Raw genomic sequence first — 22,075 nt, 5'->3', positions numbered from 1 at the left:
AATGCCATGGTACTAGGGGCATCATAGACAACAGATGAATCTTGGCTGAAAGCAGAAAGTACCAGAGGAATATCTGTCTATGTTTCATTGACTATGCAAAGGCATTTGTATGGATCACAACAAATTGTGGATTATCTTGAGAAGAATGGGAATCTCAGAACATACATCCCATAAAATTCCACCCTTAAAAAGCAGCTCCTAGTTCAGACCGTGATGTTTTCCAATAATTTGTTGTGCAACTGAGAGCTAGATAATGGATAAGGACAGAAGAAGGATTGATGCCTTTGAACATAGTGTTGGAGAAGAGCACTAAATATCACATTAACTGTCAAAAGAACAAACTGATATGTTTGGGAGAATGGGCAGCTAGAGTGTTCCTTAGAGGCAAAGATGTTAAAGCTTTGTCTCACATACTTTGGCCATGTAGGTAGGAGAGGCTACTCATTGGAGAGGGACATCATGCTCAGAAAGTTGGAAGTTTGGCAAGAAAATCCCACCACCAAACAGATTGACACAGTGACTGGAGCAATGAGGCTCAAGTATGTCAGAGATTGTGAGGATGGATGGCACAGGCTAGGACAGGGTTCAGATATGTTGTTCATGTAGGGTCGTTGTGGTCCTACTCAACATGATAGGACTTAACAACAAAAAGAAAACAGTAATCATGAGCAAGGCTTTGGGCCAGCGGAACCTTAAAATCCGGCTTGGTGTGTAATGCAGTCGGGAAGAGAAAGCTGCCCTCCCACAGCGCATCAGGAATAAGACTTCCGCCCCGCAGAGGATTCGCCCCGCCTCCACATCCGCCCAGCCGTGGTTCTGCGCCGTCTCTGGGTTATTGCCGTCACCACGGCAACCCGTTACCTGGCGTCTGGAAATGGAGGGTTACGACTATACCGAGCGCTCTAAGTCGCGGTGAGAACTGAACTAGTGGCAGCCGGCATAAGGAGCGGGGTGTCAGGGAAGGTCTCCTGGCTCCCTTGGCTGTGCTTTTGACAACCTTGTGATTTCCCTCTCTTTCAGGTCTTTAGACAGAAAGTCCAGCTTCAAAGGGTCCATTTCGGAACAACTTCCTTCAGATGGCCTTACTGGGTCTGAACTGGCAGTTACATCCACAACCACAGTATCTCCTTCAACTGATGAAGCCAGTGCGGCATCCTACACTGACAAACCAATTGCATCACTTACAAAGATTGAACCAGTTTGCACAGATCCCTTGTCTGACATAAGCCTTAGTGGAAATCCTTGTTCTGAATCCGATTTTACCAAAATAGACTTTGAGCCTACTTATATTTCCGGTGTTGCTCAAGACCCCTGTATTATAACCAACAGCTCTTCGTCTTACAATCTTTATGACTCTAGCTCTGGTATTGCTCCTGACTCTAGCTCTAGTCTTGGCCCTGGCTCTGGCTCTTGTCAGGGCTCTGGCCCTTGTCCTGCCTCTGACCCTAGCCCTGGTCCTGCCTCTGACTCTGGCCCTGGTCCTGCCTCTGACTCTGGCCCAGGTCCTGCCTCTGACTCTGGGCCTAGTGCTTCCTCTGACTCTGGGCCTGGTCCTGCCTCTGACCCTGGGCTTGGCCCATGTCCACACCTTGGCCCTGAGCACACAAATCTTAGGGCAGATCCTGTCAGTAATTACACCTCTTGGAATCAACAAAGCTACCTGGAGCCTCAGAAACCACCATCCTGGGAATTTTTACAGGTACCAGAACCTGGTGCCCGAGGGCTTTGGAGGCCTTCAAAAGTTGAAGAAAAATCTATGGGCTTCTCTGATACATTGCCACGAGGCCAGTGTCTCCTCAACAACTGGGAGGAAGAGGTATTAAGGTTTTGTTCTGCCCCCTTAAGGGATAGCCTCAATATCTTTGGCCAAGGAGGGTGGTGGGTGGAGGAGTAGTTTGTATCAGAAGGGACATTATGGTCACTCAACTTGGGGCCCGCAGAGAGCCACCAATCATCTGGATCGAGTCCCAAACATGCAGGATGGCTCTGAGAGTTTCTTTTTTCGACATGGACACCGAGGACTTCTGACTCTGCAGCTGCAGTCGACTATGTCCTCCAGTACCACCCAGAAAGACTCCTACCAGCCCCCAGAAACACTCTGTCAGCCACTTCGAGGTATGAAGCATGAGAGGCTAGGATGAGTCCATTAGTAAAAGAAGAAAAAGAGGAAAGAATTGTCAGAGAGACTATGGATGGTCTGATGCGTATACAAAAGACAGTCCCTAAGATTTTAATTCCTTATCTCAAATTTGTTTCTTCTTGGCCTGTTTCTTAAGCAGACTTCACTCATCTACTCCTCTCCCACAGGGAAGCGGGAAGCCATGCTGGAGATTCTTCTGCACCACCAGATCTGGTAAGAGGCTGGGGAAGATAGGCAGGAAGGGGAGGACACAAATTGGGAGAGAATGGCCTTGACTTCCCCCAGGGCTATATAGTAAAGAGGTGCAGGCAGAGCAGGAACACACAAGGAAGCTCTTTGAGACTGAGTCTGTGACACACCATGACTACCGAAAGGAGCTGGTGCAACCAAAGCCACCTGCCCCTACCAAGGTGAGATTCCATCCCACCCCTAATGCACAGCAGGGCTGCCAGGCTGTGGGACAGCATGAGGCTCAGAGGTTAAGACTATAAGCTAAGAGTTTTTCTGTATTTCTCCCTCACAGTCTCATGACTACCATCGGGAGCAACCTGAAACCTTCTGGCTACAAAGGGCATCAAGGCTACCAGTATGTAAGGGTGGCTAGGTGTTGGGAAAGGGAGAGGGAAAGGGGATGTTCTCTTATGCCCTGGGCACAGAGAGTCACTTTACTCTTGCACCCCTATAGGGTGTCAGTTATATCAAGACACTGGACACACCATTCAGGAGGAACTGCAGCTTCACAACACCAGTGCCCTTGTCCCTGGGGCAGCCTTTGCCCTATGAACCTCAGAATTACTCCCACCAACTGGGAGAAATGTCTTCCCTTTCCTGCCAGGAGGGAGGGCAGTGTGATACAGGGAGGAGAACTACTCTTAGCTAAGGGTTTGGAAAGAGTAGAATGTGAAATGGATTTCCATCTGTAATGGAGAGTTGGACAGAAAGTTAATTCTAACTGTATTTGATGAAGGTATGTGACATAAAGGATTTTCCTTCATCTGGAGAGTGTTCATTTAGTGATTCTGTGAATTACTAAGTCCATACTCCATAATCTTTTCTTGATGTTGCCCTTGCCCCAGACTTTGATGCCATGACACTTTTTGTTTTATATTTGACCAAAATATTCTGGTTTAGATACAGGTATTTACAGAATACAGGGAAGTAGGAGAGGCTAAAAAGGAGTAAGTATATGTACAAGGCTGAGCTGCAACCTCCATGCTAAGGTAAGGATTTTGTGCACATTGGTTTCATTCTCATGACAGCATCCATTTTTGGTATGAGATGAAAACCACTGCCTACCCAGTACCAACAACAGGAGACTGTCAGACTTGAGATGAAGTAGGATTTACAAGAGTCCAGCAGGTCCTTTCCGCTCCCCCAGGAGCCAATAAGTTCGCATCTTTCCCTTTCCCTAGAAGCAGAGAAATGAAGATAATTCTGATTCTACTCTTATCAGCCCCTTTATCTCTTTCCCCCAGGAACCCATAAGCACTTCATCCTCCCTTTCCGTGACCCCCTCCTTAGCCTGTCATCACCTTCATCTCCACATCCCCCCGAAGCTCTAGCTGGAAACATCCTAGCTCATCCAGGGCATCTTTGGTGGTGGAAGAGACATGGATCTTCAGAGCTGGGGTGGGAGGGATGGTGGAGAGAACAGTCAAGAAAAGGCAACAGAAAAGCTGGCAGTACTAAAGAGCTTTACCCAACCAACCAGCCCTTGGGAAGGTTTCAGTCTCCCCAGTGGACATTTACTAGAACTATAATCTCAAGGATGGGGGAATTAGGAACTATGTTCTCTCAGGTTGGTGAACAGAAGAGAGCAAAAGAGGCTGAGGCTGAGATTGAGCCAGTGTCTCACCCTGTCCGTTAGACTCCATTCGAGAAGCTGTGTTCACAGTGTCTCCAAAAAGACAGTAGCGGGGCATCTTCAGGCCAACAACCCCAGCACAGACTGGGCCTGTGAAGGAAAACTGGTTGGGAGATCCTGGAATAGGTGAAGATGAAGGCTAGGATGAGAATCCACCTTACCAGTATGGACCCCTATGCGTAGCCTCAGTTGGTCATGGGGCCGATGGCGGATGCGGAAGGAAGAAACTGCATCTAGTAATGCCAGAGCCATACGAGCAATTTCTGGAGCGTGCCGTTGGCCGTTTCTGCCCGGCAGACCAGATACCACCATGTAGGCATCTCCAATTGTCTCCACCTTTTGAGAGGGAGATTAAAAATCACCTACCTGTGTCTGTAGCAGGGGGAATAGGTTAGAGGACAATGCCACTATGAGTCATCCTGACAGCCTAGGATCCAGAACACTGAAAATAACTGCCATGGTCCTGAGAGGGGAAGGAAGCAGTCAAGGAAATCTCTTAATTTTTTACTTTTTTTTATGTTTTACTGGGTTTTTTGCTTTAAATTTTATATTGGTTTGGATTCAGAATTTGCATATATTGTGTTTCATACGATCCTTCCCATATACTCTTATAAAACTGGTCACCATCGATCTGTGCCCACCGTCACCACTCTTGAACCCAGTGAATGCTTGGTAAATGTTTGTTGAATGAATAGACACCTGTTTGCAGTAAGACATGGGCAAACATATTCTGATTTTAGGAAATAGAAAACAAGAAAATGGTAAACTAATGAGCTCAGCAGGCTCTAGAGAAGGTAAAGCAGGCCACTGCAATGGGCCTTCGTCCAGCTTTCAAAGGACAAGGAAGCAAGCACGTGATTCTATCAATTATACTGAAGTTATGCAATTCTCTTTTTTTCAGGAAATAGACTGTAGTAAGGGATAAAGATAGGTCTAAAGCTTGGGCACAGGGAGTTCAGGAAATAGTTTTTAAAAGGTAAGGGGGGAAAGATACAGATAATTAATGAATCAGGGTAAAGAGTTCCTGAAAGTTCTTTGTTACATAATAACAGATTATTGTTGTAGGTAAGGCAAAAAGGAATGGACCTACATTATCTGCTGGGTGCCAAATACACTATTAGGTACTTTCCATTCAGTATTTTACTCCCACCTCACAAGTAAAACTGAAGCTTACAAAGCTGCTATTATCTGCTCAAGGCCACACTGTTAGTAACCAAGACAGTATTCAAATCCAGATCTCCTTTGTTCCAAAGCACAACAAAGTCATCCTCTGCCAACTCAATGTTTGCAACTAAAGGCTTTATAGCAACTAAAGGCTTTATAGTGATACTTTTCATAACCTGGCTCCCTCCCAGTATATCTTTCTCTACTCTAAATGCTCAGGCAAAGAAATAACAGATTTAGCAGGGGCTAAATCCTGAATAGTGATGGTTCTGATCAGAGAAGCCTAAAGTTCACAAGAAGTTAGACTAGACTAACAGTCTCATTAGTGCCAAAGCCACATTTGTCTACAAAGAGCACTAGATGCTTGAGATTGAGAAAAGGAAGGTGCATTAAAGTGTGGGGAGGCTGGGCTTTGAAGGGTCTCACTAGAAGGGTAGCCCCAGATCTCACCTTGTAGACATCAAAGTTGTCAATTATGGCATCAAAGCAGGTATACAGGTCATTAAGAAGTGTCACCACCTAACAGAGATGGGAAAGCACAGGCCCTGAGACTTATACCTGACCTTTTCAGAATTCTTAACCCTTAAGCTGTGACAGGAAGTCCAGATCAAACTTCCCTACTATTCCCTGTACCCAGCAAAGCCCCCCCACCCCGTCCCTGTCCCATTACCTACCCATGGTTCTCACCTGCATGGGGGTGCTCTCTGCTGACAAGGCTGTGAAGCCAACGATGTCACTGAAGTAGATGGTGACACTGTCAAAGGCCTCAGCCTGTACAGTCTCTCCTCGTTTTAACTGCTCTGCCACTGAGCTAGGAAGTAAGGGAGCAGTTTGAGCCTAACTCAAAGTGGAGAGAAAGGAAGCGTGGAGTGGGAATGAGTTCTAACATGAAAGTTGAGCTCAGTGGAGAAGGAACATGGCTGGAAAGACATCACAGTCTAGGGCAAGGTGAGGTACATGTGGTGAAGGGCTGGGAAAGGATCCCTGTTGGGACTAATTCCTTCTAGTTGAGGTTGTTTTACATACACTTACTGGAACAAGGGCACGTATAGTTGTGCACTATGGAGGAGGGACTGGACACCAGAAGGAAAGCTGCACAGCTTATTTGGAGGTAGAATGATAGCACTTAATCTACAGCCAGTAGGGCTCATTATAACAAGATGTAACAGCACAGCTGTAAGTGATAAGTGAGTTCCCAAGGAACTGAGAGAAGCAGAACACAGGAGCAGGATCCCAAAGGAAAACGTGGGAAGGGGAGCACAGGTCTCACTGGGGTAGAATTTGGTAGAGCAGAGCCTCAGCCTTGCGCTTCTCCTCCAGGTAGGCCTGGGTACGCTCCTCCACCAGCTTCTCCAGGTTGTTGGCATATTGCTCCATGCGCAGCAGGAGGTTGTCCAGAATGCTGGTTCCACCCTCCCTGAGGAGAAGCCAATGTATACTGCCTGCTCATGAGTCCAGGATGCCCACGACTTCCTCCCCAGCCCACTCTCTGGACTCTCCAGCCTCCCTTATTCTCCAAGACTGATGAAGCAGTCAGGGGGCCCTGCCCCTCAGTGCCTGCTCACTTGTTAAAGCGGCGAATGAAGCCTTTAATCTGTCCAAAGTCTGGTCGTTCGGCTGGGTCCTGGGCCCAGCATCTCTCCATCAGCAAAACTAGCTCTTCATTCAGTTGGGTCCGGTCAATGCTTGGCCGGAAAAATGGGCGCTGACCATTTCGGACCTTCTGGACAATCTCTGGGGGTGAAAAATGGTTTGGATGAACAGGGACCCTTGGCTAGAAGAGGCTGTGGGTAGTGAGTTGACTCTCACCTTTGGGGCTTAGATCCAGGCCTTCCAAGTAGAAAGGACCACTTCGAAGTGCTATCTCCTGTAGGATGATCCCAAAGCTATAGATATCAGCCTTCTGCATGCCTGTGGTTGGCAAGGGGTTCGCACTGAGCAGTTCTGGGGCAGTCCACAGTTTCTCTGAAAAGGAGGAACAGCTGGCCAAGTCTCTAAAATGGGGCATTTTCTTGCCCACCCAGGCTCATTCCCATAATGCAACCCATATTACTGTTACCTCATAGCCCTATCCCACCCTCCCTAGGTGGTGGTGATCAAGGCCACAGAAGCAGTATAAAAAGTGGGTTGGGGGAGGAAGACCTCACTGGCATAGAGGGCGTGGCTGTCATCGGGCTCAGCAGTTGATCGGAAGCTGGCCAGGCCATAGTCTGTGATTTTGAGCACAAATCGACTATCCACCACACAGTTGGAGGACTTGAGACTCCCATGGGAAGCAATAATGCTGTTGTGGAGAAAGGCCATGCCCTGCAGGATACAGATCAAGTCATGCGATTGGATCATATGTGTACTGGGATACTCCCTCTCCATAAGATAGGGATTAGTGAGCTGTTTAAAGCTTTGGGGACCATAAGAATCTGGTAGGCTAATTTTGGAAGGCATCCTTTACAACAGTTTCTACGGAACAAAGCAGGTACAATGATACCACAGACCATACACAGTATATAGGCATTGGCACAGGAGAAATGTTTAAAAGGAGGGCATATAGACACATTACCCTAAATAAAGCCATCAGCCATCAGTTTCCTGGGTCATGAAGAGAACAAAACTATGAGGATGTGAACTCCCAAGAATGATAACAACATCCATGTGTCTTTAAATGCATGGCTGGAGACAGAAGATCAAGAGTAGCTAGATGCACCAGGAAGCCTAGCCAGTTGTAAACACTCATGTGTAACCATGGTCGGCAGGAAAGGCTTAGTGTAAGAGAAAAGTTATCTACTCAAGAGATGCGAGATCCCAGAGAATGTGGAAGAACAAGAGATGAGAAAAACAGACAAAACCAGGAGACCCCTGGCCACAACAGTACAGAAGCCTAAAGATTGTGACCTACTGGAGCCACACAAGAAAGAACATTTGCTTCTGAGGGACTATAAGATTCCGGGAGGGCAGAATACACCCTAAAAATCAAGCTGTGGGAGCCCACAAGTCAGTTCAAATGGGACAAAAAAGAGATGTAGTGTTCTACATACTGACTAAAACCATCTAAGCTTTGCTCTGAACTTAAACAGTAAGTAGTCTCTCTGAACTTTTTTATATAGTAAGATCTTGATATTAACAAGACCTTTGAAATCCCCAAATTTGTGAAAACAAATGATTAGGCTTCTGAATTTGTCTAAATCATTTTCCATTGAATCAGGGTTTTATCCTGTTAACCAGTACACCTTTAATGAAGCACAGCATCAGCTTTACCTAATAGTTTATTTCTCATTTGATGGCAAATTTTCACATAAAAATCCCCCAAATTTCCTTAAAAAAACCACAAAACACCTTCATAAGAATTAAGTAGTAGAGAAATCAAAGCCAGCTTCAGTTGGTGACATACGGTGATCTATTTAGGCTTGCCCTCTGGCTATGAGATTTGATTATTCAACCTATGCAACTTTATGCCTCAGAAAATCCATGAGCCTATGGATCGCTTGAAAAAACCTGAGATCTAGTATCTTATAATGTTGCTGTGTGTGCCTTCGAGTTGCATCTGATCCATAGCTGACCCGTTCAGAGGGTTTCCAGAGGCAGTAAATGGTCTAGGAGGAGATTGCCCATCTTTTTCCTGTGAAGTAGCTGCTGGATTCAAACCACATACCTTTGCATTGGCAGCACAATTCCTTGCCACTAAGCCACTAGAGCTTCCTATTAGAATGGAAGGCTCCACACCACAACAAGATAAAGGTAAATGATCCAATAGAAAAATGGGCACAGGATATGAACAGACAATTCACCAAAGAAGACATTCAGATGGCCAACAAGCATATGAAGAAATGTTCAAAATCCCTAGCTCTAAGAGATGCAAATCAAAACAACTATGAGATACCATCTCACCCCAGTAAGAATAGCAAAATTTAACAGAACAGCAAGCAACAAATGCTGGCGAGGTTGTGGAGAAACTGGAACCCTTATTCACTGTTGGTGGGAGTGTAAAATGGTATAACCACTATGGAAGGCAGTATGGTGCTTTCTCAAAAAGTTGCAAATAGAGATACCATTTGACCCAGCAATTCCACTACTGGGAATATACCCCAAAGAGACCATAACTGACATCCAAGCAGATATATGCACACCCATGTTTATTGTGGCTCTGTTCACAATAGAATGGAAGGCTCCAAAGTTTAATAGAATTTTGTTTCTCTTTGTTTTACTAGTAAATGTTCTTTCTTATATTTCTATTATTTCAAACAAAAGAATGGCAAATACTGATAAGAGGAAAACAACATATAAATATGTCTGGAATTTCCACTCATCTTTCTCTGTTAAAGGATTTTAATATAGCTCTTGGAGGTGAAAAACATAATGGTGAGTGATCTGAGTTATGTAGAATAGGAAACCAAATATTTATTGGTATGGGACCCCAGTGACAGATAAAAACTCATCTCCCATATTCCAGACCCCTTATCATTTCTCAACCACAGCAATAAGGAGCTAACTGCATTTTCATAGGACTAGAAGGAGAAAAACCTTAAGCTTTAAACCTTAAAAAAAGAAAAATGGAATCAAGGTGTCTAAAACTTAACGAGTGGAGAATACTCACCTTAACGAGGTCATTAATGAGTGAATAACGGAACATCCAGTCCAAGTTTATACTGTCATTTTCCAAAATATCCTGGTAAAAGAACGTGATTGTCGTGGCCCCATTAGCTATTTCCTGGCATATAACATTATGTACCTTTGAACCTGTTTCCCTCCCTTGCTACCACCCATAAGCTCTTCTACCTGTCCCTCACCTGCAGGCTCCCACGAGGACAATATTCAGTGACAATGCAAATGTTGGGGGGGTCTATGCAGGCACCAATGAAGCGAGTGAGATGGTTGAATTGAACATCTCTCATCTAACGAGAGGGAGGCGAGAACCAAAACAATAGGAAAAAAGAGAATTAAAGGAGCTAAAAATCAGATACAGAAACTTAGCATTACATTTCTCTTAGTTATACCTACAATCTAAAAAAGTTTCTAAATAAACCCTTTGCCCTTCAGCCAATTTCCCATTTAAGAATCTTCACCTTCCCTCCTCCCCATGCATGTTATCCCCTTTCCCTTACCCCACATTCCATTACATACATGTTTGAGTTCAAACAGAACTTGCCGGGTCAGTTCAATGCGCTTCTTATTTACATGTTTGATGGCAACAACATTTCCCTGATGGTGAGAGTGAAGGAGAAAAAGGAACATTAGTATCAGGAGTTGTTGCTGAGAGTTAAGAGATACAGGAGGACTGTGGGAGTGTCCGGGAGTTCATCTGGGCAGCGAGGAGAAGGATGAGGGGCAGAGTTTCATGGGCAGAGGTGGCAGATGGGAATGAGACAGGATGAAATGGCGAGGACCAGAAGAAGCAGATGACTGTTCACCTTGAAGTGACCGGTGTTGGCAAAGATCTGGTATTTCCCATGGGCTGTCATGAGCGAGCCGTAACTGGATCCCCGCTGGGGCCAAGGGCAACATGGAGGCGGAAGGATGAAAGGAACATTAGATGGTGGTGGTAGGGCTATCATTACAGGCCGATGTGCTGGGGAAGGTCCAGTGAAGGAAGGACAGGAACTCAGGGAAGGAGGAGGACAGCTGAGACGATGGCTCACCAGCGACAGTGTGAGGCGACTGCCTGCACCTTTATGATAGCGCTCTGAATTGCCAAATTGCAGTTCTTCCCAGCGAATGCGCCACAACATGCTCGCCAGCTCCTTCTCCAGCATCAGTTTTCTGTAAGGACTACATGCCTCAGTCGACTGGCAAGCCCAATCCTACCACCCCGCATTTGGGACTGCAGGGTTTCCCTGTAGCTCCTTTACGTTACCCCCAAGAGACGGGACTGAAAGATAAAGATGCATTCTTTATACAGCTGTTTGTTTCTATGCTCATTTACAAGCATAGGGGTTGAGAGTAAAAGTCCTTTATTAAAATGGAAGTAGTCATAGAAAAATCCTTTTTTTTTACCTACCCCATTCAATATATACTTACTGTCTAGAACTGAAAACTAAACAATTTTTTTTTGTGTATGTATGTGCGTGTGCTGTCAAATCGGATCTGACAGGTACAGGAGGAGATTGCCCCTCCTTCTCCAGCAGAGCATCTGATGGATTTGAACTGCATACCTCTGGGATTGCAGTGCAGCTTCTTGCCACTAGGCCACCAGAGCTCCCTCTAACCAAATAATTTTTTTAAAAAATCACAAACTCAATTGTCATGTAGTTGGAACCAGCTCACAGCTGACCCTACAGTTTTGATTTGGAGTGATTTGGTGTAAATCACACCACAGGAAATTGCCCATCTTTCTCCTACAGAGTTGAGCATGGATTCAAACCACCAGAGAAGTGCCACTTTTGGGTGAGCAGTGCAACTCCCTATGGACTATGCCAACAGAGCTTTCTCTAACAAACGAGGCTAAAAGACAACTAGGAAGAAAGACCAGAGATGTTAGGTCTAAGACAACTACCAAACTAAGAGACCTGCAGCTCCTACCACAGGTTATAGGGACTACCTGGCATCAGCAAGAAGCCTGTGTAGTGATGGGGTGGGGGGGGAGCAGGTCAGTAAAAAGCCCAGAACTCACCGAAAAATGAGGAAACTGGATACCCCAAACATGATGAAGGTTATTCCTGTGCCCAAAGCCACTATTGCCAAAGTTGAAAGTGGAGCTGGAGGGGAAAGAGAGATCCTGAGAAAGACTGTGTGAAGCTGTAAGAATGAGAGGGTGTTGATGCTTAGGATTCAGGGAGCAGGTATATTTCATGAGTAAAAGAAGTCTGGAAGGACTAGAGGAGAAGTAGAGGCAAAAATACAGCTAAGAGTGGGGGAAGTGGTAAAGGTGGAGGTCAAAGAACAGACAGTAAAGGGAGGAAAGATTGCTCCCGGTCCCTGCACACACCCACTTTTATCACAGGATGGGTCGTCCAAGTCAAAGGCACAGGGGGGGTTGTCCAAAGGAGGGGCCCCCTTCACCCATGGAATAGGCCGCCCTGTCCACCAAATCTGCTTCTCAGCTCCTGAGTAGTGGGCTGCAGGCTGTGAGGAAGGAGAAAACTGGGCCCACAGGCCTGCCCTCGCCAACCTCCTCTCCAGACCTTAGCTATTTTGCTGCTTTTCTCCCCAACTTGCCACCCACCTAGGATGAAGCACCAGCAGAGAAAATACATGTCTGCCTCTAGTACTTTGAGTCTGTTCCCACTGAACCCCTGCCGGCTGGACTTGTAGGGTCCACACTCTCTACCCCACCTCCTCCCCCATCACCTGAAAGTCCCCAGAGTCCAGGTCTCCCATGGCCCACAGGACAAAATCAGTCTCCCGATCATTGTTCTTGTCCATAACAACCAGTCCAGTTACACCTAAGGTAGAAAAGAGTACCCCTTTGAGATCTACCCCACAATCCCTTCAATTACCTCAGAACCTGTTTCCTGATTCTCTTTCAGATATATCCCCTTCTGCCATGCATGTCCTTTGACCCCACTAACTTCCCTCTTGACCCCTGGCAGCTGTATCTTCCTCTGCCCACTCGACTTCCCAGTTTGACCTCCATCTGACCCTCTTCTTTACCATGGTATCGTCTTCCCTGCATCTTCTCCACAATTCGAAGTCCATCTTCCCGAGTGCCTCCTTCCTGTATTGTCTCGTTCAGGACTTCAGCATATAACAGGATCCCATCATAGAAGCAGCCAGCAATGAGGTTCATCTGGGGATGGCAACTTCAACAGTTTTCTCCACATGTCTTAAGGGACCCCCTTTCCCAACCGCTTCCCCATTTTGGGGATCTCCTTCTATCTTTTCTTTCTTTTGGTTTTCTTCCCTCCTCTCATTCGTAAGGTTTGGTCCTTACCTAACTAGTCCCCAGCAAAGGAAATAGGCCTAGAGGGCAGAGCACAGCCCCTAAAGTAGGGCTTGTGCCAAGACCAAATGTTGATGGTTAGGGAGGGGAGGCCTTCTTCTAACTCCTGCCTGACTGTCTCACAAAGAGAGACCTACTTACCAAGGAGGGGCCCAACTCCACACCAAAATCCTCCCGGGCTCTCATCAGAAGACGATGCTGGAATTCTTGATATTCAGGATTTGGGGGTTCTCTGTATGTGATCACTAACACCGTCTGTACCACAGCACATGGAGGAAAGGGAGCAGGATTCAAGATGGGCCTCGGAAGAGGAGAGGAGTCGGGATAGGGAAGCTTGACGTGAAATATGCACATGGGTGAGCCTGATGCCAAAAGAATCCTTTGCTGAACTGTACGTGTATATGTATAACTCATCTTGGAGGAGAAAGCAACATCCTCCATGAAATGTAGCTAGGGCTGGTCCTGGGAAAACGGAAACTAGGAAATAAATGAAGTCAAAATCATCCCCCAACCCAGTCCAGCATCTTCCTATCACCAGGCGCTCCAACTAGGCCACCACAGCTCGCCCAATGCTCCAGCCCATCCTGCTCACCTGTTCACTGTCAAGGACAGTGCTGACCAACAGCCATTCTTTAAGGTGTTCCTTACTATTGATGTTATCAGTAATGTTTACATTTTCTTCCAGCAAACTGGAACGCAGTGCCATAACCCATTGATCAAAGAGATCCCAGGCCCGACAGTGACTAACGGGAATATTTAGGGACAGCAAAACGACCTCTGAAAGGGTATGAGTTTATCAGCATAACGTGTGGAATACTTACACAAGCACGCAGTGCTGCTTCCTGAAGTGGCCCTATGTATCACAGCCTACCATACATGTATCACAGAGACACACACAGTCATGCATTCATGGAAATTTTATAGATAAACCACACGCATGATCTCAGTTGCAGTCATAGGCCTCTGTCTCTCATTAACAAATGCTCTGCCTACCTCCCATTATGCACACATTTTCCTCCCTCAGTTTAGGACCTTCTCCTTCTGCATTGGCCTCAGGCACACAGAGTCACTGAAACCAGCCTCCTTCTCCCCAAGACACACAATATTTCTTTGGGGGCTTGGGGGCAATTCTTACATGTTTTGTGAAGCACGACTTTATGTTCGAGGAAAATCTGTTAGTTTCTTACCAGGAATTTCTACCAGTTTTTAAAATTCCTGCCATAAAGTAAATGTAGGTCACAGAAATACTAAATATGTGATTGGCCATCAGTTCACTCAAGATATAAGATGCTGTGATATTCTAATCTATAATAGTTCATTCATTATCTTAGACTGGGAAACCCTAGATTACTTAGAGGGGTCACACACTCAATTGCTTACTTGAAAGGTTGGAAGCTCTGCAGAAGCAAAACAACAACAAAAACCCATAAACCAAACCAGCATTGAAAACCCTATAGAGCACTGTTCTATTGTGACACATATGGGGCGGTGGTCACCATAAGTTATCTTGACTTGATGGCAGTTAGTTTGGTTTCTTGGTTACTGTTAGACTCTAGAGTTAGTTTCAAGATAAAACTATTTTTACTGATACATTTGGCTGCTTGATTACAACTTCTAACACTCTCCCACTCTCAGACAAAATGAAAAGGGAGAAGGAAGGAAGGAGAATAGAGACAGAAGGATTTCATTCAGTAACACCTGTAGCAATGATTTAAAAAGTGGTAAGATATATAGCTGATAAGTAATGTAAAAAAGTCAGCAGAAGAGCTGGAAATGATCATGTTTAACACTTTAACACGTTACTGCACACTTTTAAATTGATGACCGTGCTTAGAAACACATTTTTTTCCTCTATAGCCATCATTTGGGGCAACTTGATAACACAATGTACATTTCCGTAAAGGCTGAAGAGAGGGGTTTAAATGCTTTTTTTGACACATAGTATTTGCAGCCTCTGAAACCTGATAATCACTGTAATGGCTCTTTGAGTTTTTATTCTCTAGGAACTCTGATTGCACAGTAGTTAGTGCTCAGCTGTTAACCAAAAAGTTGGCAAGTCGGACCCAACAATCACTCCATAGAAAGAAGACATGACAGTCTTGGTTTGGTAAAGATTACAGCCTTGGAAGCTCTATGGGGCAGTTCTTCTCTGACCTAGAGGGTTGCTGTGACTTGGAATTGATAATAATGGATTTGCATTTTGTAGATCAGCTGTTTGCTAGACTATAGGTTGTTGAACTTTTTGGTCTCAGGAGATCTCGAAGGACAGTTACTGTTTTAGGACATTTAAACATCAATGAGGACTACAAAGAGAGTTTATGTTCATTAAAATATTACTATTTATCATATTGGAAATGAAAACTAATCAAGTTTTAAAACAAGCATATACAAGTACACCTTCCATTATTGGCCAGAGAGCAATGACATCATCACATGTCACATGATCTCTGGAAAACTCCACAGCAGAGTCTTGAAAGAAAGTAAGTGACCATGGCAAGGAACATCTTATTAGTATTATTTTTTAAATAGTTTTGACCTCATAGTCTCCTAAGTGAATTCCAGAGATCCCCAGGATCCCAAGACAACATTTTGAAAAACTGCTTTGCTGGATTCTGTTTTGCTGTGGTCACTAGCAATTAAAAAAAAATTAACAAAAAAACCTCCGAAGAGCTTATGTTCTTGCCTCGGAGCTAGAGAGAAAGTGTTGGAGGTATGAAATTGTCCCACTTCACAGTGGATCCCAGGTGAAAAACAAGCAGAGCTACCAAAAATAGGGCACTGGTGGGTGGCCAGCCTGGAAGTCAGGAGAGCACCTGGGTAAAGTGCACTGGTGAAGCTGCCCGCTGCTGCTGGGCCACCCACAGGGAGACTGGCACAGGCAGGAGGCACTGTCAACAGTGCACTAAACTGACAAAGAAGGATCTTCGAGAAGATTCTGTCTCGCACTGCCTCTGTTCATTGCTTACTTCCATTCTTGCTGCTGGTGGTCCCCACCCATAGCCAACCTGATCCTGGCCACTTAGGTTACAACCTCTGCCTATTTCTGACTCTTTAGTCTTCAACTGTCCAGCCTGGGCCTCTGGATCTCTGTAGATGGTCGCATGCTATCTTGTTCCACTGTATCTACATGTTCCTTTCTATTCTGGCCAGTCATTTTGGTTTATAGTGTCTGCCAGCTCTACTCCTCTATAGGTGAATGAATTCCTAGTCCCATCGTCATCTCTGCCGCCCACACTGTAGTTCAGTTCAACAAATATATAGTAAACTGGCAAGCCAAGAGCACTTGGTTCAAATCCACTGGTCATTGGAGAAAGAAACTTGGAGAGTCTCCTCCCAAACGATTTACTGTCTCTGAAAACCCACTTGGAAGGTCAGCTGGAGTCGGTTCCTACTTGACATATAACAACAACATATGGAATAAAAAGATGAACACAGTCTCTGCCCTTGAGCAGCTATGGCCCTAATGGAAGAGAAAAGTCAAATGAACATAGTTTATTTTAGAGGACTCTTCCCAGGAGCTAGTGTCCAGAACACATTGGGCCCTTCTCTTTAGTGTGATGCCCTCCAGAAAAAGCTTTGGGCATCTATGTCAACATCTCCTTCCTCATCACAGCTACCTCTGGCCTGGTCTGGGATCCTAGTAGGGCAGATATCTCTGCAGGGGACAGCTCTTCTCTATTCTATAGATGGAGCTCACCACTCAACCTCCTTCATCTCCTGCCCTGCTTCATCATTGAGAAGAACATGAGTAGCTTTGCTAGAGGGTACTTCATCATCCCCTCCCCACTGCTCTGCCTCAAAGCCTTGGTTCTCCATTCAACATATTCTTAGTGTCTGTTATGTTTCTCGTGTTATAGCAAAATCTCCCTCTCTGTTTTTCTGCCTGAATCATGCCTAAAGTGAGTGGGAGACCTCAGAGTCTATCAATTAGTACAACTGCTTTTTAGCTAACTAGATCCTTCCTCCCCTTATCCCAAGTGCTAAGAATCCTTGGCAGGGAAGAATTCTCACATAGAGTTTTTTCCTTGCCAAAAAGAATACAGTCTAGAAGGTTATGATTCCTCCCTTCCAGACGTGTCAAAGAGACCTCCCTTGACCACATTAATAAAGTATAAACCCCGTATTACTGTTTTCTCTTATTACCTATTCTTTTACATAATAACGTAGCACATTTCCCCCCTATGCATTTATTTGCTTATATGTGTGTGTTTTCTATTCATTCTAACCAATTTAAACTCAAAAAAAGAACTCTATCTTTCATAGGTAGCTTTGGTGGCCTACTGGTAAGAAGCTGTGCTGCAATCCCAAAGACACATGATTCAAACCCACCAGCTATTCTATAGGAGAAAGACAGGCAATCTCTTTCCCATGTGATTGAACTGCCTCTGAAAAACTGCTGGAGGGTCAGTTCTGAATTGGTTCCAACTTGACAGCACACAATAACAACAATATATCTTTCATAGGGAGCTCTGATGGCATAGTCTGTAGGGAGTTATGCTCCTGTATCCCAAAGGCCATGTACCCCTCTCTGGTGTTTTGGATCCACAAGTGATTCTGAAGAGGAAAGATGGTCAGTCTCCTCACGTGTGTTTTAAAGTCTCAGAACCCAAAAGAGGGTTAGCTGTGAGTCAGTTCTGACATGATGGCATGAAAGTGTGTTGAGATCTCTGTTATGTTCTTCACTGTATGCAGCGCCAGCCTAGCATAGTAACGGAGACAGAATGGATGTTCAATAAATACCAGTAGAATGAATCAGTCTTCAAATGAATCAATGAATAAACATTGACTGAAGAATGTGGTAAGTTCTGTGATGGAGTTAAACATAAGAGTAGGAAACTCAAACCACCCTAAGGATTCAGGGGTTGTTGCTTCAGGGAAAATAACTGGCCTAAGCCTTCAAGAATATGCAAGCCTTATCCAAACAGACAAAGGTGAGAAGGTTGTCTTAGGCAGAATTTATAGCATAAACAGAATCTGCCACTGCCCCTATTCAAGTGTGACAGTCACAGACTACACTCAGGCATGCAAACAAATATGTCATTCACTCAGACACACTAGTCAGTCACAACCAAATATATAATCACAACCACATAAAACCTTACTCACTGCAGAAGAATGGCCACCCAAGTCCAGCCCTTATGCAAATCTACTTAGAATCAAAGAATCTCCGAGTTGAAAGGGCATTCCATAAAGCTACCTCAAATCCTTTGTGGCAAAAGGAGGGCTATAGATAGATAAATTTAAAACAGGTATATAAGTTAATGGAAAAATTGGTGAGAAAATCAGAATGTTTTATGGTTACGATTTTGAGAGACAGATTTGAGGTGAGGGAAGGGAAAACAGAAGAGCAAAGAATGCAAAGGCTGGGGCAGGGTGGGAGGCAGGCTCAGGGTTCAAAGGCCTAGAGAGAGAGGTCTAATCAGCCAAAATAGTTAAAATGGGGCAAAAATGGAAAAGGAGTTGCGAAGCATACTATAAAAGGTCTTAAATGTCATGACAAAGAATTGGAGCTTTACTCTTTAGGAAATGCCATTGAAAGTTTTGTGCAGAGTAGTGAAATGAACAGAATCATTTCCGTTTCTCCTATGGGTCTTTCCCCCTTCAAATCCATTTTTTTATCATTCCTACTACCATGATCCAACTTTAAGTCCATATCATCTCACTCCTTTTTATCATTGGTCCCATTGTCTCTCGTATCCTCCTTTTCTAATCCCACTTGAATTCTGTCACTATTATCTTCACAAGACGCTTCAAGGCTACCAGATTCAAGCCAAGTGCCTTAATGTCAAATTCAGCCTTCTCCATAGTTTAATTACATCTTTGCAAATTATTTCCTGTATCTGTCTCAAATGAACTCTCCTTTCTTGTCAGGTAAGTATCTTCCTGGTCCCTCAAACATTCCTACCTTTTTCTCTTTGCTCTGGATTCCTTCTCCCACTCTGCTTATGAATGTGACATCTGTCTTTAAAGTCACAAAAGAATCTCACTTCCATCATAACAACAGAGCTGAACTCATTGCTGTCAAGTTGGAACTGACTTGTAGCTGGCCCTCCAGGGCTTTGAGAAGCTGTAAATCACAAGGGAGAATGCCCATCTTTCTTCCACAAAGCAGCTAGTAGATTTGAACCACCTGCCTTGGAATGTCAGCATAATTCCTTATCCACTAGGTCACCCGTGCTCCTTCAGAAAGCCTTCCTAAAATCAGCCCACAAAGATTCATTCTCCTCTGAGCCGTGTAAAGTTCTTAGTGACTCTGCCATGGCATATAATCCTGTCCTTTCTCATCCTTGTATCTAACTGTGCCACCGTTATGCCTTGCCTCTCCAGAATGGACGGAGCCCTTTCAGGGACGAAGGCTTATCTTTTCCTGAACTCTTCTCTCCTACCATACAGTCTCCTTCTGTCCCTTAGGACAGTCAGAGCCCTAAGACCTTTGTGGGCAGTCAATCATGCCAGACACAATGAGAAAGAGTCACACAAGTGGGGACATAAGAAAGGATGACAATAGACTTGAAAAGCCTCTGTTCACCTGACTTCTGTAGATCAGAATCTCTGCCCTATTCCTGGGGTTCCTGTGGGGTTTTGGGAAAGGAGCCATGGTGGCACAGTGCTTAAGGCAGCTAGACTTGAGGGAATCTGCAGTGTAGTCTCTCTGCCCCTCCTCTTTAATTTGGCTCCAATGATACCTGGAAAGCTTCTCTGAGGGCCTGCGCCTGCTCCCGGGTGCGGTTGTCCTGCCAGGGCCGGCCCGTAGAGCGCGTGGGGCCTGCACGGAGACTCTCCCCAAAGACGTCCAGGTAAAAGAAGACATAATCCCCATTGGTCAAGTTCTCTCTCTGGGCTTGAAGCAGGATCTCATGTAGCATCTCCAGAGGGCCACAGATATACACAACTGGGAGCAGGTACACAACAAAGGAGTGCCCTCAGAAGGCATCCAGGTCCCCAGTAGCCTCCCATCTGAGTCATCTCCATTTCCAACTTAGCCAGGAACAGCATGTGCTAACTGATCAACTACCCAGCAGATGTTCCTGCCCTCCCCCCTTGAAGGCTCTCCTCATACGGACCCTGGGGCCATCTGGACCATCTGGCAGAAGTCAGAGCTTGACTCTAGACCCCAGAGGAAGGGGCCCACCACCCTCAAGCCCCTCCTTTCCCCAGAGCTTTGCTTGCTATTCACTACCCAGCCTCCTTCACCCTCCAAACCCTCCCTGCCTTTGCTTTGGCTCAAAGGCACTTGGTGTAAGCAATGACCTATGTTTCCCAACGAAATCTGCTCAGCCCCTACAAACCCATTGAGAGTCCCCCTTATTTCCACATCACCCAGGGGTCCTTGGTGCCCCAATCTGGGAAATCTCCGCTCCCGGACAAGCACATCCATCTGAGTGGTCATCAGGCACACTCACACCCCTAGGTTACTCTGGCTGCTCCTGGACACAGATGTCACTCTTGATGACATCTCATTCCTTGTTTAATGGGCCGCATGTCCATCACTACCCTCATGATGACTGAGCCCTCTCACAGTGCTCTGCCCACGTGGGCTGTCAACCCTCAGGTACACCTCCTAACACCTGTCTCCAACTACAATTTCCCAGTGCTGAGCTCCAGGCACACCACCACCCTCCTCCCCCGACCATGAAACAGCTCAGCACCACACTCACTGCGGCCGTTGGCCCGGATGAAGTGGGTGGCCTGCTCAGGGCCCCCTGGCTCTCGGGCATACACCTGGTGCTGCACACTGAGGTTACTGCCCTGCAGGGCCTCAAAGACGCCCTCGATGGTGAAGTAGTGAGGCCGGTCATCTGTGCGGGCATCCAGGTAGAGCAGGGCAGCGCGGGCAGTCCAATTGAAGTGCCCATGCAGTGTCACTACGAACTCACCCAGCTTGGGAGCAGAGGGGCCCGTGCGAACCAAGGTTCGATAATGCTCATTCTTAGCGGCAAAACCCGAGGCCACAGCGCCGGCAGTCAGCAGGGGAAGGCGCCAATGGGAGGCAAAGCGGGCCACAGAGGCAGCGGGGTACACGCAACCAGGGCCTAAGAGAAGGTCTGGGTCATGATACAGCTTGAGGTCGACGGCACGCAGGGGTGCCAGGTACTCAGAGCAGGCGCCGTCTAGTTCAGAGCTGACAAACCGCAGGTCCACGGGCAGTGCCCGGCCCAGTGCCTCCACAGCCAGTGCCACAGCAGGACCCACCCGCGGCCAGGCCCACGCATAGCTCAGGTTGTGTTCAGGCAGCACCACCGCCAGCGTCAGGTTCCGCACCCCAGGAGGACGCACCCCACCTGCCAGGGCAGCTGCCACTGAGAGCAGGAGTGATGGCAGTGCCATGGGGATCCAGCAGTGGCCCCGCCACTCCCAGGACCTGGGGCCACTGTGGCCTACAGGGGAGTCGTGAGCACCACCCAGCCTGGCACTCTGGAAAGGGGGCCAGGAAGAGACGTGAGGATAAGCTGAGTGGGCAGGGGGACCCCAGGCAGTGCTGAGGTCTGGGGAGGGTGGGGTGGGGTGGGGGGGGGGGAAGCCTCAGGGCTGGGGAAGGAGTGGGTCTAGCAGCCAAGGGCAAAGGCTGAGGACTAGGTACATACCAGTGGAGGAGCAGGGGGAGGGTACACCTGGGGCCCTGAGAGTGGGATGGGGCAGTGCAGGGGGGAGCAGAAGTAGCTCTGATGGATCTCAAGCTGAGAAGGAAAAGGGGATCTGAGGCTGGGATGGGGTGGGGATAGGTGGGGGCAGGCGGGTACAAAAGACCGGCCTGCGGGGGACCTCCCGGTTGAAGGGGCTCGGAGGGCAGGGAGCAGGGAAAAAACAGAACCACAGGGGTGAGGTGGGAGGGTGCCCGCGCCGCGGAAGGTCTGGGGGCATGGGCTGGCGGGGCGCGAAGCGAGGCCTGGGCCGGAGGGAGGGGAAGGCAGGGGCAGCTCGGGCTGCGAAGGCTTCTCCCGAAGCTGCCGCTTGGACTAACGGGCCCTGGGCGCTGGTCCCATCCGGAGCTGCGGCGGCTCCGCCCGCGTCCCCGCTCCTGCGCTCCGGCTCCTCC

General features: G+C 46.7%; 2 protein-coding genes across 2 annotated transcripts; one reads left to right on the top strand and one right to left on the bottom strand.

The window, feature by feature from the left end:
* Positions 1–664: 664 nt before the first annotated feature.
* Positions 665–3,020, top strand: SPAG8 (sperm associated antigen 8). Its single transcript, XM_006886945.1, has 9 exons — positions 665–707; positions 1,272–1,364; positions 1,450–1,502; positions 1,601–1,816; positions 1,941–2,115; positions 2,308–2,353; positions 2,436–2,550; positions 2,664–2,726; positions 2,826–3,020. Exons 1-9 carry the CDS (start codon positions 665–667, stop codon positions 3,018–3,020), a joined length of 999 nt encoding a protein of 332 aa, XP_006887007.1.
* Positions 3,021–3,482: 462 nt separating this feature from the next.
* On the bottom strand, positions 3,483–21,366 carry NPR2 (natriuretic peptide receptor B/guanylate cyclase B (atrionatriuretic peptide receptor B)). The gene is made up of 22 exons (XM_006886827.1): positions 20,697–21,366; positions 19,725–19,930; positions 13,180–13,293; positions 12,750–12,885; positions 12,447–12,541; positions 12,089–12,221; positions 11,770–11,854; positions 10,799–10,919; positions 10,571–10,645; positions 10,284–10,361; positions 9,950–10,054; positions 9,757–9,828; positions 7,316–7,475; positions 6,978–7,133; positions 6,734–6,902; positions 6,439–6,585; positions 5,856–5,979; positions 5,619–5,687; positions 4,166–4,340; positions 3,996–4,094; positions 3,673–3,764; positions 3,483–3,548 (listed from the first exon to the last, which is right to left on the bottom strand). The coding sequence occupies exons 1-22, from the start codon at positions 21,364–21,366 to the stop codon at positions 3,483–3,485; spliced, it is 3,147 nt and encodes a 1,048-aa protein (XP_006886889.1).
* Positions 21,367–22,075: the final 709 nt, after the last annotated feature.

Source organism: Elephantulus edwardii, unplaced genomic scaffold (genome assembly GCF_000299155.1).
Source record: "Elephantulus edwardii isolate Elephantulus edwardi_28Jun2011 unplaced genomic scaffold, EleEdw1.0 scaffold00052, whole genome shotgun sequence".
In the NCBI taxonomy this organism is placed as follows: Eukaryota; Metazoa; Chordata; class Mammalia; order Macroscelidea; family Macroscelididae; genus Elephantulus; species Elephantulus edwardii.
Note: the sequence above shows the minus strand (reverse complement) of the source record. Positions and strands in the feature narration are given on the sequence as shown.

Bases quoted from the DNA above. Each gene is read 5' to 3' on its own strand.
- SPAG8 (XM_006886945.1), top strand. From the start codon at position 665: ATGAGCAAGGCTTTGGGCCAGCGGAACCTTAAAATCCGGCTTG. The intron at 1,503-1,600 runs GTCCTGCCTCTG...CTTGGCCCTGAG, and splicing joins TGCCTCTGACTCTGGCCCAG to CACACAAATCTTAGGGCAGA. The intron at 1,817-1,940 runs GTATTAAGGTTT...TGGGGCCCGCAG, and splicing joins TCAACAACTGGGAGGAAGAG to AGAGCCACCAATCATCTGGA.
- NPR2 (XM_006886827.1), bottom strand. From the start codon at position 21,366: ATGGCACTGCCATCACTCCTGCTCTCAGTGGCAGCTGCCCTGGCAGGT. The intron at 12,222-12,446 runs GTGATGGGGGAG...CCTTCCTCACAG, and splicing joins TGGACTCTGGGGACTTTCAG to CCTGCAGCCCACTACTCAGG. The intron at 4,341-5,618 runs GTGAGATCTGGG...CCCTCTCAAAAG, and splicing joins ACAACTTTGATGTCTACAAG to GTGGAGACAATTGGAGATGC.